We start from the raw sequence: 14,652 nt of genomic DNA on the forward strand, positions 1-14,652 counted from the left end.
GAAGCTAAATAGCTGTGTTGTTGGTCCACCATAACAGTACTGCTTTCTTTTTTTTTTTTAAGTGGCTTTCCTGTTGGATTTCTTTCCCTCCAACTACAAATACCATGATTCCTTATTTGTAAGTGTGAGGTCACTTTTCTTCCTCCCACACATCAGTTACCCCACCCATTGCAGCACCCATTAGTGCTGGGCTTGAAACTACAATTCCATGCAGCCCTGTGGAGAAGGATCTCCCTCCCACCCAGTGGTCGCTCCACTAATTGAAGCACAAACAAGCTCCTTTTCAACACCTGACTAGTGAGGCAATGTCTTGGGCCGCACTGCGACCTGGGAAAAGCTGAGGCAAGCAAAGATCAAATAAGATTGCGAGACCAGCCATTAAACTCAGATACAGACACTATATTATGAACTACACTAAGAGGGTACCACTCTGGACAAGAGATGTAGATCCAGAACAAAGATTGTGTATCACAAGGCAGGTATTCCAGAAGTGTTGACAGACAGCTCCTTTTGAATTGGCACTGTGTAATGCTTCATTTTCCCTGCAGCGGCAATACAGGGAAACCAAACACTTACTGCCAGGTTTCCCCACATATTAGGACTGATTGCCACAGGAACACTGGAAAACACTGGAGTACAAGACACTGGAATACATTCATGGAAGCACCATTACTGCGGGAGGCCATACCTTCACAGCAATCTTTCCAGAGGCGGAGGTCCAGCTGAGGTATCCGCTTACAGCTAACGTAACCATGTGGGAACTCTGCTACTTTAAACACATCTGGCTGTACATTGGTGAAGTTGTCTCCATTGTCACAGAGGACTCTTGCTAGGGAGGTCTGCTTGATCTGTGTCAGCTGAGCCGGCGTGAACACACCAGGATTCTCATACCAAAACCTAATCCAATATAATACATATCCAGTATTAACACTACAGGCTTTGTAAATATTAGAAACACAAAATATAAATTTTTTCGTTAAAGTGTAATTGTAAGAAAAGCCCCACCGACTGCTAAAATGAACAAGTCTATGAGTATGTCCTTCACCAAGTGAGGAGAAAGTGTTCAGCTGAACGCTTCCCCCCATGCATTTTAGTAGCTAATGGTGCACTTAGTACCTGGCCAACCACTGCCCAAAGCTTTTGACATGTCCATCCAACAATGCTCCTGATGGCAGGATAACTATTTAAAATTCTCGGGCAACTTTAGAGCCTGAGACTTGCCCTGAGACTACCGAGATCTGGATACAGATTTACCAGAGGTCCCATAGACTTGCACAGGACTTCTAGCAAATAGGCACCTAGATTGCGATAGTCAAAAAAAAAAAAAATAATAATTGGGCTCTGAAGTTGCCTAGGGATTTTTAAAAAAGGCATCCTGCCCCCAGAACATTGCTGGATGTATGCTGATATATAGAGGAAGGAAACACAGAGCACTATTACACTCAATTGTCCAGGTGTCACAATCAGGTAACACAGCTTGGAGTATTAGACAGCGGCCTTAGGTGTAACATTCTTCGCTACAAAACGGGGTGCTCAGCTAATAAAGTGCAGTCAGTAGCAATCCAATTAGATATATAGAAACAATAGCATGCACTCACCATCCACGTAGCTCTTTATAACACAAACATTCCGTGCAGCACGGAGGTTCTCAGATGCGGGCGCTCAGAGGCAAACAGACGTTTTCGCACACAGCCATGTGCTTCTTCCAGCCTCCTTGCTGCACGGAATGTTCGTGTTATGAAGAGCTACGTGGATGGTTCCTAATCCCTGTTGGAGAGGAAAATAAACAAAGGAGGAAGCTTTTGACTTCATATCCAGTCCTCATATATTCTTATCATATCCCAACCCCATGTCCCGACCTCCTGTCCCGACCTCCAGTCCCGACCTCCAGTCCCAGACCTCCAGTCCCGACCTCCAGTCCCGACCTCCAGTCCCGACCTCCAGTCCCGACCTCCAGTCCCGACCTCCAGTCCCGACCTCCAGTCCCGACCTCCAGTCCCGACCTCCAGTCCCGACCTCCAATCCCGACCTCCAATCCCGACCCTCCAATCCCGACCTCCAATCCCGACCTCCAATCCCGACCCTCCAATCCCGACCTCCAATCCCGACCTCCAATCCCGACCTCCAATCCCGACCTCCAATCCCGACCCTCCAATCCCGACCTCCAATCCCGACCTCCAATCCCGACCTCCAATCCCGACCTCCAATCCCGACCTCCAATCCCGACCTCCAATCCCGACCTCCAATCCCGACCTCCAATCCCGACCTCCAATCCCGACCTCCAATCCCATCCTCATATCCTGACCCGTAATATGTGTACCAGGTATTGAAATATCTCCAGCCGTACGAAGATACATTTCCCATTGATTTGCATGGGACTTTAAACAAAAACCCTGACCCTCACAAATGGGGGTAGTTAAGGGTTAAATTACTATCCTATATTTTAAGTGGACATATAAGTAACATGTGACCAAGTATTATCGAAATATCTCCAGCCATTTGGAAGTTATGCAGTAACACATATTTCCCATAGACTTGTATAGGACTTATAAACATAAACCCCCGCCCTGGCAAATGGGGGTGAGTAAGGGTTAAATCACCTATCCTATGTTTGTTGCTGACATATAAGTAACATGTGTGCCAAGTTTCATGTTAATATCTTTAGCCGTTTGGAAGTTTTTGTGGAACATACATACACACATTGAGTTTTATATTATATATATATATATATATATATATATATATATTTATATATATATATATATATATATATATATATATATATATATAGAGAGAGAGAGAGAGAGAGAGAGAGAGAGTGAGAGAGAGAGAGAGAGAGAGAGAGAGAGAGAAGAGAGAGAGAGAGAGAAGAGAGAGAGAGAGAGAGAGAGAGAGAGAGAGAGAGAGAGAGAGAGAGAGAGAGAGCGAGAGAGAGTGAGAGAGAGAGAGAGAGAGAGAGAGAGAAGAGAGAGAGAGAGAGAGAGAGAGAGAGAGAGAGAGAGAGAGAGAGAGAGAGAGAGAGAGAGAGAGAGAGAGAGAGAGAGAGAGAGAGAGACTCTGGATGAGAAGAATTATTGAGATTATATATATATATGATATTTTTTTTTATCCTTTATGCCCGGGCTGCTGGAATAAAAATAGTAAACCTTACCTTACCTTCTTCTGTTTCCCTGGTCCTGCTGGAATCGCTCTCCCCGTCATCCTGCTTTAGGTGCCTGACATATCATTCTGCGGCTCAGCTAATAGTCGGGTGCAGCGATGTCCCACCTTGGTCGTGATAGGCTGAGCAGCAGTGTGATGTACTGAGCCCGGGCCCCTTACATGACAATGCCGCTCAGCCTATCACTGGCCGAGGCAGGACATAGCTGCAGTTGGGCAATTAGATGAGTGCAGTGTGACATGTCAGGCCCTAAAACCAGGAATAAGACTAGGGCCGGAGGATGGGAGAGCTGTATCAGTGGCATCGGGGGAGTAGCAGAAGATGAGTTCATTGTTTATTATTTTAATTCCGGCAGCCTGGGCATAATGGATAAAGAAATAAAGTAAAGTTCGCCATTAAGAATTATTATTTATTATTATTTTTTTTTTAGGAGTTCCACTAAAAAAAGAAAGTCAGTTAACTCCCTTGACATGTCTGTTTTGAGCATTCCTTATGAAAGTAATTCTGGGGCATCTTCAATATTGTGCCGTTTCACTATTATCCCTCCTGGAATAAAGTGATAACTGGCTGTAACCATTCTCCATGTTTTAGTGGCATGTTCCCAACACAGTCTGATACCCTCAGCATTGATTGGACAGTGTTAAGGGGTGTGTCCTTACACACTGTACATGGTAACACCCAGTTGTCAATTTATTCGTTCAATATCAGAAGTAACAACAAGAAATGACACAAGGCAGAGTTTCATTAGAATACTTATTCACTACATCAGACATGGATAGGAATCTTTATAGAGAGCGGATAGGTGCTCTTTAAAAACTTTAAAATAAATACAAAAACAAAAATAAAATCTAGAAATTTGGGGTGCAAAAAATTTTCTTTTTACCTGTCACCATTCCTTAGATTTCTGAATTGAGTAGTAAGCAGGCACATGAGTGTAGGCCCCAACCTGCTGCCTGGAATGATATCTTCCGCCATTAGTGCAGGGAAAAGATCTATATTTAGTGGTGAGCCGTATAACCTGAATAAATAATCACATGAAAAGTTATAATGGCAAATAGTAATGTTACAACCACTCAAAGCCAATAGACAATCATATTAAAAAGCAAAGTCTCTGGCTTGGCAGATAACACTCAGTAGATGGTTATGCTTAGTTACCAGCCAACTCCAGGTTTGATTGTTATGTAGCATCAGAGATCTGTCCGGCCATGCATTCAGATTTCCTAACAGTTTCGGTCAGGTCATATTCACTGCAAGACTAGGTTATCCAAAATACAATTCATCAGACCAGGTATTGTACAGACACTGAACAAGCAGCGACCTTCCCCTAAATCAGTTAAAGGGGTACTCCGGTGAAAACCTTTTTTCTTTTAAATCAACTGGTGGCAGAAAGTTAAACATATTTGTAAATTACTTCTATTAAAAAATCTTTATCCTTCCTGTACTTTTAGCTGCTGAATACTACAGAGGAAATTCTTTTCTTTTTGGAATGCTCTCTGATGACATCACGACCACAGTTGTCTCTGCTGACGTTATTATAATAATAATAATAACACTTTATTTATTGTTGTCCTTAGTGGGATTTGAACCCAAGTCCCCAGCACTGCAAGGCAGCAGTGCTAACCACTGAGCCACCATGCTGCCCTTAGCATACATCTGCTATGCATGGTTGCTAAAATGGACAGAGATGTCAGCAGAGAGAAGTGTTCGTGATGTCATCAGTGTTCCAAAAAGAAAGGAATTTCCTCTGTAGCATTCAGCAGCTAATAAGTACTGGAAGGATTAAGATTTTTTTAATAGAAGTAATTTAGAAATATGTTTAACTTTCTGCCACCAGTTGATTTAAAAGAAAAAAAGTTTTCACCGGAGTACTCCTTTAAGTGGTTGTCTCACCATGAGAAATTCATGTTAAAATGAAGCCAGCCCAGTCAACGGGCATGCCATGGAAATGTGGTAATACAAGGTGACCAGCCAATATATGGACAGGTAAGCTCCACCCCAGTAGGAGAAGTCAACATGAAGGCTATGTTTACATGTTGGATAACTGGGCTTGGTTCACACGGCCGTTGTTTTCCGTCCCACTTTTCTTCTACTATTGACAGACCTTTCTTTTACCAGACAAACAAACTGAAATAAACGGATGTTATACGTTTGCATTCATCTGGATCCGTTATTGTTCCGTTAACGCCAAAAAAAATGTTTTTTTTTTGTTCTGAGCATGCTCAGAAGTAAAAACGGATCAAAAACAGATTTTAAAAACTGGATGCAAATGGAAGGCATTATAGGCTCTTCTGTTTCTCATAGACTTCAATGTAAAATTTATTATATCCGTTTTTGTTCCTTTTTATACATTTTTTGACGGAGAAAAAAATACTGCTTGCAACGTCTTTTCTCTGGCAAAAAAAATGGAATAGGAAGCAAACGGGTGACAAAGGACTGTAAAAAAAAATCCCATTGAGGTCAATGGGATCCTCTTACAGTGGTTTGCAACCCGTTTGCAAAAGTATCGAACGGATTGCATAACGGGCATGAATTTACAGGGGCAGGCCGTGTGAACGAGCCCTAAGCTGACTGATCCTTGGATTTCTGCCTCCGATAGGCATTTCGATTAGCTATTGTTTTCAATGGGGCTAATTTTTAGGTTTTCTGTATGGAATCCACAGCAAATAAGTGAAATCCATGCAGAAATTTTCTGATGCACACAAACATGATTGTGGGAATCCAAATACATTGGAGGGAGACTGTCATCGGATATAACGTGGGTTTTGACCCATGTGACTATAGTTCAACATGTGACTTTGGAAAACAGAAACTTAAAATGGTCACATTAGAATATATATATGAATTCTTATAGAAGTGACAGACCTTACACCTGCACATCTCTACAAATACTTGTCGTAAGGCTCTGAAACACAACAATAATGTTATACTGAAGAAAGATGTCACTTTAACACATGGCAAAGGCTGTATTGGAACCTGCCCTCAGTCATCGCCCTTCATTAACAAGAACTATTCCAGGAAAATCTTTCACCCCTAAGGTAGAATAAACCCAGTTTCACATGGGCGTAGTAAAACCATTACAGCTGCAAGTACTGTCCCAACCATGGGCCTAATGATCTCAATCGACAGTATTATAGATCCCTATGCTGCTATCAGTTTATCCACTGGGAGGGATGAAATACTTTCTTAAATAATACGGGTGAAGAAATTTGCCTATATTATGCTTGTGTAAAACTAGCCTTACATTAGAAATTAGTGCAGGTTATTGGTAAACCGATACATAAAGACTCTAAAGGCCCTTTTAAGGTTAAACTTTGGTTATCAAAACCATCCTCTTCCATGACAGCTATACTCTTTCTCAGCCTACATGAATGAAAAGTTGTACTGTATCATGCCTTATAGAATCATCTGAAAATGGATAACAAACAAGAATTTAACCTTCTTAGCTTCTCGATGACATCTGGATTCTGAATTTCATTCCTCAAGTCTTCAAAAGTGTGCACAGTGGAAAGATTGCAAAATACCCGAAAGTCATGATATGGCGGTATTCCGTGGTCGCGTCCTCTCTGAATGTTGATCGCTGCCAAATCCAAGGCCACAGTATGAGCCATTGAGAACAGTTTTTCTGTCAGCTCTGTGTTTAACAACTGAGACGTAACACGCATTTTGCCTGCCACCCCAAAAAGGCCTCGTAGAAGAGGATCAATTCCACCTTCATTGACAATCCTGTATGGAGAGAAGAAGGCCTTGTGAAGAGGCAAATGACCTTGTGGGATTGGTTGAAAGTTTTCATCCAGTCTGAAAAGCATTGGATTGATAAGTGTGTGGCCAAATCTAAAGGCCGCTGTTGCAAACTCATTAAGAATTCCAGCATTTATGTTGGGGTCATAACCTTGGTAGTCCCCGAGCATTTTCATACCAACTTCTCCGAAAATCTTTGGCAGCCAATGGGCATAGGTTATGTGTTGCATTTCAGCTCCGACAATCTTGCGAGCCTCATGGTAGATTGTGTCACCATCCCAATGAGGGTTTAGTCTAAGCAATTCTGCAGCAACTCTGTTATGTTCTCTAAACCATACAGTATGCATGCTGGTCAGACCTAGCTGCTCATTGGCCCGGAAATCACCAGCTAAGAAGCATGGAATAGGACTTTCATTTTCATCCCTCATACACTCAGTAGGTGGTCCAGTTGCAAAAGGTAGAAGTGGTTTTCCGGATCGTTGAACAATGCCTTGTTTCAAAAGGCCTCTGTGACTAGCAGAATCTCTGATCTCCTGGGCTTCATGATCAGAACTTCCATAGACATTAGAGGCATCAATGTAAGAGGTCAACTGGTTCATTTGTTCCCGAGGACAGACAGAGTTCATCAGCAAAGAGGTCATTCCACTTCCGCAAACAGGACTAGAACGCACAAAGAACATACAGCGAGCGTTATTTCTGACTCGCAGGTCATTTGGGGGAATCATGACAGGGAAGCATGGGGCATCATTCGTACAGACTGAACTGCAATCCTGTCCATCAGAAAATCTAGCCTGACTTAGAGCAACTACTGTAGAGTCCAGGTCGTGATCAAGGAACTGTCCCCACTGCATTAACATGTGAGTATATTGTTCATCCGGAGTTACCGTATGAGTTCCGATCAAAGTTGTAGAAACCGTACGAGGCAGAGGAAGAGGATATCCATTATACACCCTATCAGGGCTTACTCCCCTTGGCAAATTAAATCCATTCTCATACACTGATTTTAATAGTCGTTCGAAAGCTGTTAAAGATGCGCCCCACATGGGATGCTGGAGGTTATTGCAGGTGCCATCATGGGTTCTGTACTTCTGGTGGAAGCACATATTGGTACAATTATTGATCCGCCTGTGAGCTCGACATCCTGACAGGTTGGCAATGAGGTTCAGGTACTGAGGGGATACAAGATCATTGTAGTGATAACCTAAAAAGTAATAAGAGAAAGCACAAAGCATACAACTGTGAATACAAATAAAAGTGGTTATGTGAGATAAAAAAATAAAAAAAACAACATAATGGAAAACATGCACCAATTATTACAGAACAAAGAACATGAGAGAGAAACGGCAAAGTACTCTACTTGGGTAATGGGGACGGGGGATCACGGGGATGAGCTGACAGCTATTAGGTCAGGTTCATAAGTAGTTTTCCAAGCATGCATTTTGGTACAAGTCACACTAAAATATGTGGCAAAAAATACATTGATTGTGCACCCCATCTGTGCAAGGTTCAAATACACTGGAATACATGACGCTACTTATTCCGAGCATATTGCTCTAGAAGGTGTTGGCCGCCGATAAGTCCCATAGAATTTAGCTAAGTCAACATCCATGACTACCATTAAAAAGGCAGTCATAAAGATACATGGAAATGATCAATGGTGAGATCTGCGCAAGAACAGACAGCAAAATCCATGAGAGACCCTAGTGTCTGTCTAAAGAGAGAGAATTTTAAGACATGAAACCCATACAAATAAAGGAAGACTTACTTGTCCCATTTAGGTCAACCATCAAACCATTCTGAACATGGTCTTGAATAAGCTGGAGGGTTCGCTCGAATATCTCCCCTGCTCTAGCTTGTTCCACTGTGTATGGATCTCTGGGATATCTGAAGAGGGCCAGAAGGTCATTTGGAGAACGGGGGCGACTGAAAGAAATGCAAACATTTTTACAAATGAGTAAAAGTGGAACAACAAAAATATAAGCATAAGAACAGACCATAGGTAGAATAGGTAGGAAGCACCATGTTTGGACTGGTGAGGACCCAGTACAAAGAAGGTTGAAGGATAGTAATCGTGTGGTTAGATTCTGCAGTATTAGGGTGTATTCACACTGTGGAATTTCCGCTTGCGGAATTCCGCCTCAAATTAAAGCCCATAGACTTCTATGGGATTCCGCACTCCCATTCGCACTTCTGAAATTCCGCTTGCGGAATTTCAGAAGTGCGAATGGGAATGCAGAACCCCATAGAAGTTTATGGGCTTTAATTTGAGGCAGAATTCTGAAAGAGGAAATTCCGCCGTGTGAATAGACCCTTAGGCTGTGACCACTCTCTTTACCCACTCCATCGTTGGTATATGTTGGCAGTCTAAACATACGTTGACATATACCATCATATACTGGCAATGAGCCCATCCAGTTTACTTGAGCATAGTCAACCAGTGTCTCCATTCGTACCATGTCCTGTACATAGATTTTCATTTAGTGGGACTCGTGTGGTCTGCAGTGCTTTTGTAACCCACTCAAACGTATACGTGCAGTAAATATTCAGAATTTAGACACTAGTTGACTATGTATAAAAAATGTTTTCTAGTTACAATATGAACAATACACAAGGATGTTCACACAGACTAGAAAGGGGGCTCAAACCCCTGCCCTTTTGATGCCTCCTCCTTAGGTGCCCTTTTTTTTCTGGACAGCGCTGCTGCTGATAGAAGTGATATCAAGGTAAATGAACTGCTCATATTTTCACTAGGGCCCCTGCCCCCAAAACGTCTGTGCACGTTCCTGACAATAGATATAAGAACATATAGGCATAATGAAATTATCAGGTTGGCAGACCATTTTTATGGCCTCAAGTAGCTGTAAGACACCAGCAAAATAGTGACAGGACACAGGCTTTACTAAATGTACCACCGCCAGAGTGAATTATTAAGTGATGATGTCCCGGACTCGCTCTTACTTTCCAGCATTAAATCATTCAACATCTAGTAAAACTGGCAGTGTGGTCAGGGCACTGGAGTGCGGGCACAAGTCCCATAGAGAGGGAGAGGCCTTATTAGGAGAAGTCTCTATGGAATGGCATCCCATCGGTTTGATCTACAAACGTAAACAATATATTCCTGGCAACACAATCCACATCTACTACAAGCGATGGAGAGACGATGCAGAAAATAATGCCAAGGGGAAATAATACTGTCATTCACAAACAAATCCAATACCCGTCAAATAAATGCGACCGTGTTGAGTTGATCGCCCTGTCGACTGTGGCGATGGCTTCATTTATGGATACGGTAACAAAGGGATCCCCGGTACGACTGACTTCAGGAACTGAAAGGAAAGAAAAACAACATTAGTAAGTTTTGCATGTAAATAATATAAACAAATAATACAAATATAACATATAAATAAATACATAAATATACATATAAATGCATTTTATTTATATTTAACATAAAATATACACATATGTATACACACACATATATATATATATATATAGTAAAATAAATTAGGAAAATCAATCTCAGTTGCCATTAGTGACTAACTCTTATTTAAGTTCTTTCCTAGAGTATATTCAAAGGTGTACTGTATATTTTGCTGCAGATTTTCCATAGTGAATTTGGCTACCCAATAAAGTCAATGGGTAGCAAAATACGCACGTAGTAACATACTATAAGGGCTCATCAGGGCAGATTTTACGGCAGCAGAATTTCTGCTCGAGAAAGTACTTTGCAGCCTTTGTTGACTTCAATGAGACCTGCAGCGGATTTTCCGCAGTAGAGCCTACCTCCATTCAAACTCGTAGTGGGAATCAAGCTGTGAGTTTGCGTGCAGATCCGCCCGTGTGAACGAGCCCTTAGGGTCTGTTCAGACAGGTGAATTTTCCTCCTTGTTTTTGCTGGTAGCTCAATGAGTAAATAAGCAGCAGAAAATACGAAGCAGGAAATCATCTGCAGAAAATCTGACCCAAAATACAGCAGTGTGAACAGATTGAAGCGGATTTTCCTACTCATTGACTTCCACGGGTAGGAAAATCAGCAGCAAAATGGTTGTACAACTACAACTCCTAGCATTTGATCCCTTTCATCATCACTGCCCCCCCGTTCCCTCCTATCTGCTGTGTACTTAGAGTCCAGTGCAATCCTATGAGATGCAGCTTCACAGTGCCTGGGAGAGACCTATTAATAACAAGAAGGATGCAAAGAGAAGCAAGTGCAGCATTTCTTCTCCTAGGACAGGGTCTCTTAACCAGAATCCCTCAAGTTGTTGCAAAACTACAACTCCCAGCATGCCCGGACAGCCAACGGCTGTCCGGCCATGCTGGGAGTTGTAGTTTTGCAACAGCTGGAGGCACCCTGGTTGGGAAACACCGTCTTATATTATTCTGTGCACATTAACTAGTAACTACTATCTACACGCAACACTTAAAACTTTTTAAAAGTTTCTTTAAAATCAGCAGACACAAGATAAAAGGAGAAGATCAGTAGAACAAATGATCTGAGGAGGCAGAGTGACTTCCAGGTGCAGCCGTCACTTAATGTAAACACTTAAGTAATTGCTAAAAGTACTTAAAAAAAAAAAAAAAAAAGATACCACTAAAAGAAAGAGGCCCCAAGGGAGAAGACAGTATTGTCATTCAGCTATGACAAGACCGGGTAAATTATGACAGGGCTTAACCCTTTCAGCAACAATACTTCTAAAGCTCGTACGTGTCCAACTTGTCTTGATGCAGAAAACAAAAATGTCCTAGCATGACTGTCAGCAGTTAAAGGGGTACTCCGGTGGAAATTTTTTTTTTTTTTAAATCAACTGATGTCAGAAAGTTAAACAGATTTGTAAATGACTAAAATCTTAATCATTCCACTACATGTTAGCAGCTGTATACTACAGAGGAAATTATTTTCTTTTTGGATTTTTTTGTTCCTGTTAGGACAACAGTGCTCTCTGCTGACACCTCCGTCCATGTCAGGAACTGTCCAGAGCAAGAGAAAATCCCTATATGCTGCTCTGGACAGTTCCTAAAATAGACAGAGGTGTCAGCAGAGAGCACTGTGGGCAATGGACACTTTGAAAAAAAATTCTAAAAAAAATAAAAAGTTATGATACATTCCTAATTGTATTAGGAAACACAACATTACTGGATACCCCTGAATATTTAGGCTCTGTTCACATTGCACTTTGGCCTAATGTTTAAATGGATAGCTATTCCTAGAATATACACTTAAAAGGACCTGTGGCCTCTTCAAAACTTTAGATGCCAAATATTCCGAGTTCCCCTTTAAGGATGCATTTTTTTCATTTTTTTTTGTGTGTTTTCATTTTCTCCTCCTTGCCTTTTAATAGCCTTAAAGGAAAACTGTCAGATATTTTCTCCCGCACTATCCACAGTACTGGTGGATAGTGCGGGGGACACTGATTATAACGAGCCCTACCTTGCCCGGATCTGCCCGGCCGTTCGCCCGCAATTTAACTTTTATTCTATGTGTATATCTAGCTGTAACTGGCACGGGCGGGGCTTCTGCACTGACGTCAGAGCTACTTATGAATATTCATCCCCCCTCCCTCCAGTTAGGAGCAGTGAAGAGAGGGAGAACTGGAGGGAGGGGGGATGAATATTCATAAGCGGCGCTGACGTCAGTGCAAAAGCCCCGCCCGTGCCAGTTACAGCAAGATATACACATAGAATAAAACCACAATTGCGGGCGAACGGCCGGGCGGATCCGGGTAAGGTAGGGCTCATTGGAATCAGCGTCTCCCGCACTATCCAACAGTACTGTGGATAGTGCGGAAGAAAATATCTGACAGTTTTCCTTTAAATCATTAAATTTTCCTCCTACAGACCCATATAAGGCAATGACATCACTCATTTTACTACAAAATCTATGGCAAACCAAAACAAATATATTTGTGGGGCAAAATAAAAAATAAAGTGCAAATTAGGCAATCAATCCCAGTTTATATAGGTTTTGTATTACTACTTTTAAAAATGTTTAACTTTAACAAAATGAGTATGGTTAAAATTGCCCTATTCTGAACTCTACTTTTTTTCCCCCTATATGGGGCTGTATGAGGGCTTATTTTTTGCACTGCGATCTATACTTTTTATTGTTACAATGTTTGTTCAGATGAGATTTTCTGATTGCTTTGTATTCATTTCCTGCAGTGTCTTGTGCTCATTGTATAAGGGCAGTGTTTCCCAAGCATGGTCCTCATGTCCCGCCAACAGGTCATGTTTTCAGGATTTCCTCAGGTAAAATTTTTGTGCTGATGCCTGATAGAATGATCATCATTATATCACCTGTAAAAGACTAAGGAAATCCTGAGAACATGTCCTGTTGGGGGTACTTGGGAACCGCGCTTGGGAAACACTGGTATAGGGTAGAGATGATCACATTTTTGAAAATTGAAATAGGCCAATTCGCCGAATAAAAAAAATTAAAAAAACGATTCGATCCGAATAAATTTTCAGGCAAATTTTAATTATTTTAATAATGTGTTTATTAAAGTGTGTGTATGTTTCACTTTTTTCTTGTTTTTTTATTTTTTTTTTATTTTTTAGGTAGTACTACTATTTCCAGCATGGAACAGTACCTGTGCTAATAGAACAGATCACCCAGGGTGTCACTCCTGACACCCGCTGCGATCGTCCTGTATAATGTATAGATGCAGGCGGCTTTCTTGCATCTAGATAGGATGATCGCATCGGGTGTCAGGAGTGACACCTGCTGTGATCTGTCCTCAACTGCAGGTACTACTTCTCCCAACATGGAGCACACTCTGATCCATGTTGGGAGCTGTAGTACCTGCATTAATAGACAGATCGCAGAGAGTGTAACTTCCAACACCCAATGCGATTGTCCTGTATAATGTGTAGATGGCGGCAACCGGCCTCTCTTCTCTGGTCCCACTGTAGTATGAGTATATGCCGTAAATATACCTATTTTCCGCAGAGAGCTGTGATTGGCTGGAACCATCTGGCCAATCACAGCTCTTTGCAGGAAATATGAATAAGTGATGTGAATTCTATTCACATCACTGGCCAGCCAGAATATAGTGCAGAGATGCAAGCCGCTCCATCTCTGCAAGCCGCTCCAGGAGAAAGCCGCTCCATCTCTGCAATAGAAAGGAGAATCGCATTGGGTGTCAGGAGTGACACCCGGGGCAATCTGTCTATTAGTACAGGTACTAGAAAAATAGTGACTGTAAGTATTTAAAATTCACCAACAGTGATTGTGAATACTTCTACTTTTGAATTCAAACGCAAGATCAGTGTGAATTATGCGCTGAGTATATGCTATGTTATGCACAGACTGTGAACTTATCTCGGAGTATATACGGTGGTTTGATATGCTGTGGTCATTATATACTGTGGTCATTGAAAGCACTGACAGAGCAGCAGTGTGAATAATAATAAAAATACATAACCTCACCTTAGAATTGGTAACGCTAAGTCAGCGTAGATCGTGTTCGACATATATACGCTGTAGCCATCTAATTTAAATGCAATATAAGTGTGTATTATGTACATGCACATGCTACGCTAAGCTCAGACTGAACTATATCCTGAGTGTATATTGCGGTAGTATCTCTGCAGTGTGTACTACTTCTATAAGTTGTGAAGATAAATAATATCACCATATAATTGGAAACACTATATCAGTGTAAACTGTGTCGGTAATATATGCTGTGATCATTGCAATAATACCTACCTAGTATGAGTAATTAATAGAAAACGCAATATCAGTGTGAATTGTA

General features: G+C 41.6%; 1 protein-coding gene across 3 annotated transcripts in view; it reads right to left on the reverse strand.

Annotated features, from left to right (window-relative positions):
* PXDN (peroxidasin) overlaps positions 1-14,652 on the reverse strand; it is a 140,440-nt gene that overhangs the window by 11,360 nt on the left and 114,428 nt on the right. For all 3 annotated transcript variants that reach the window (XM_056564075.1, XM_056564077.1, XM_056564076.1), the window contains 5 exons: positions 10,116-10,224; positions 8,664-8,821; positions 6,596-8,099; positions 4,044-4,178; positions 689-897 (listed from right to left, as the gene is read on the reverse strand). In XM_056564075.1, coding sequence (XP_056420050.1) covers positions 689-897; positions 4,044-4,178; positions 6,596-8,099; positions 8,664-8,821; positions 10,116-10,224 — 2,115 coding nt within the window. The remainder of the gene's footprint in view (positions 1-688; positions 898-4,043; positions 4,179-6,595; positions 8,100-8,663; positions 8,822-10,115; positions 10,225-14,652) is intronic.

This window comes from Hyla sarda, chromosome 3 (genome assembly GCF_029499605.1).
Source record: "Hyla sarda isolate aHylSar1 chromosome 3, aHylSar1.hap1, whole genome shotgun sequence".
Classification (NCBI taxonomy): Eukaryota; Metazoa; Chordata; class Amphibia; order Anura; family Hylidae; genus Hyla; species Hyla sarda.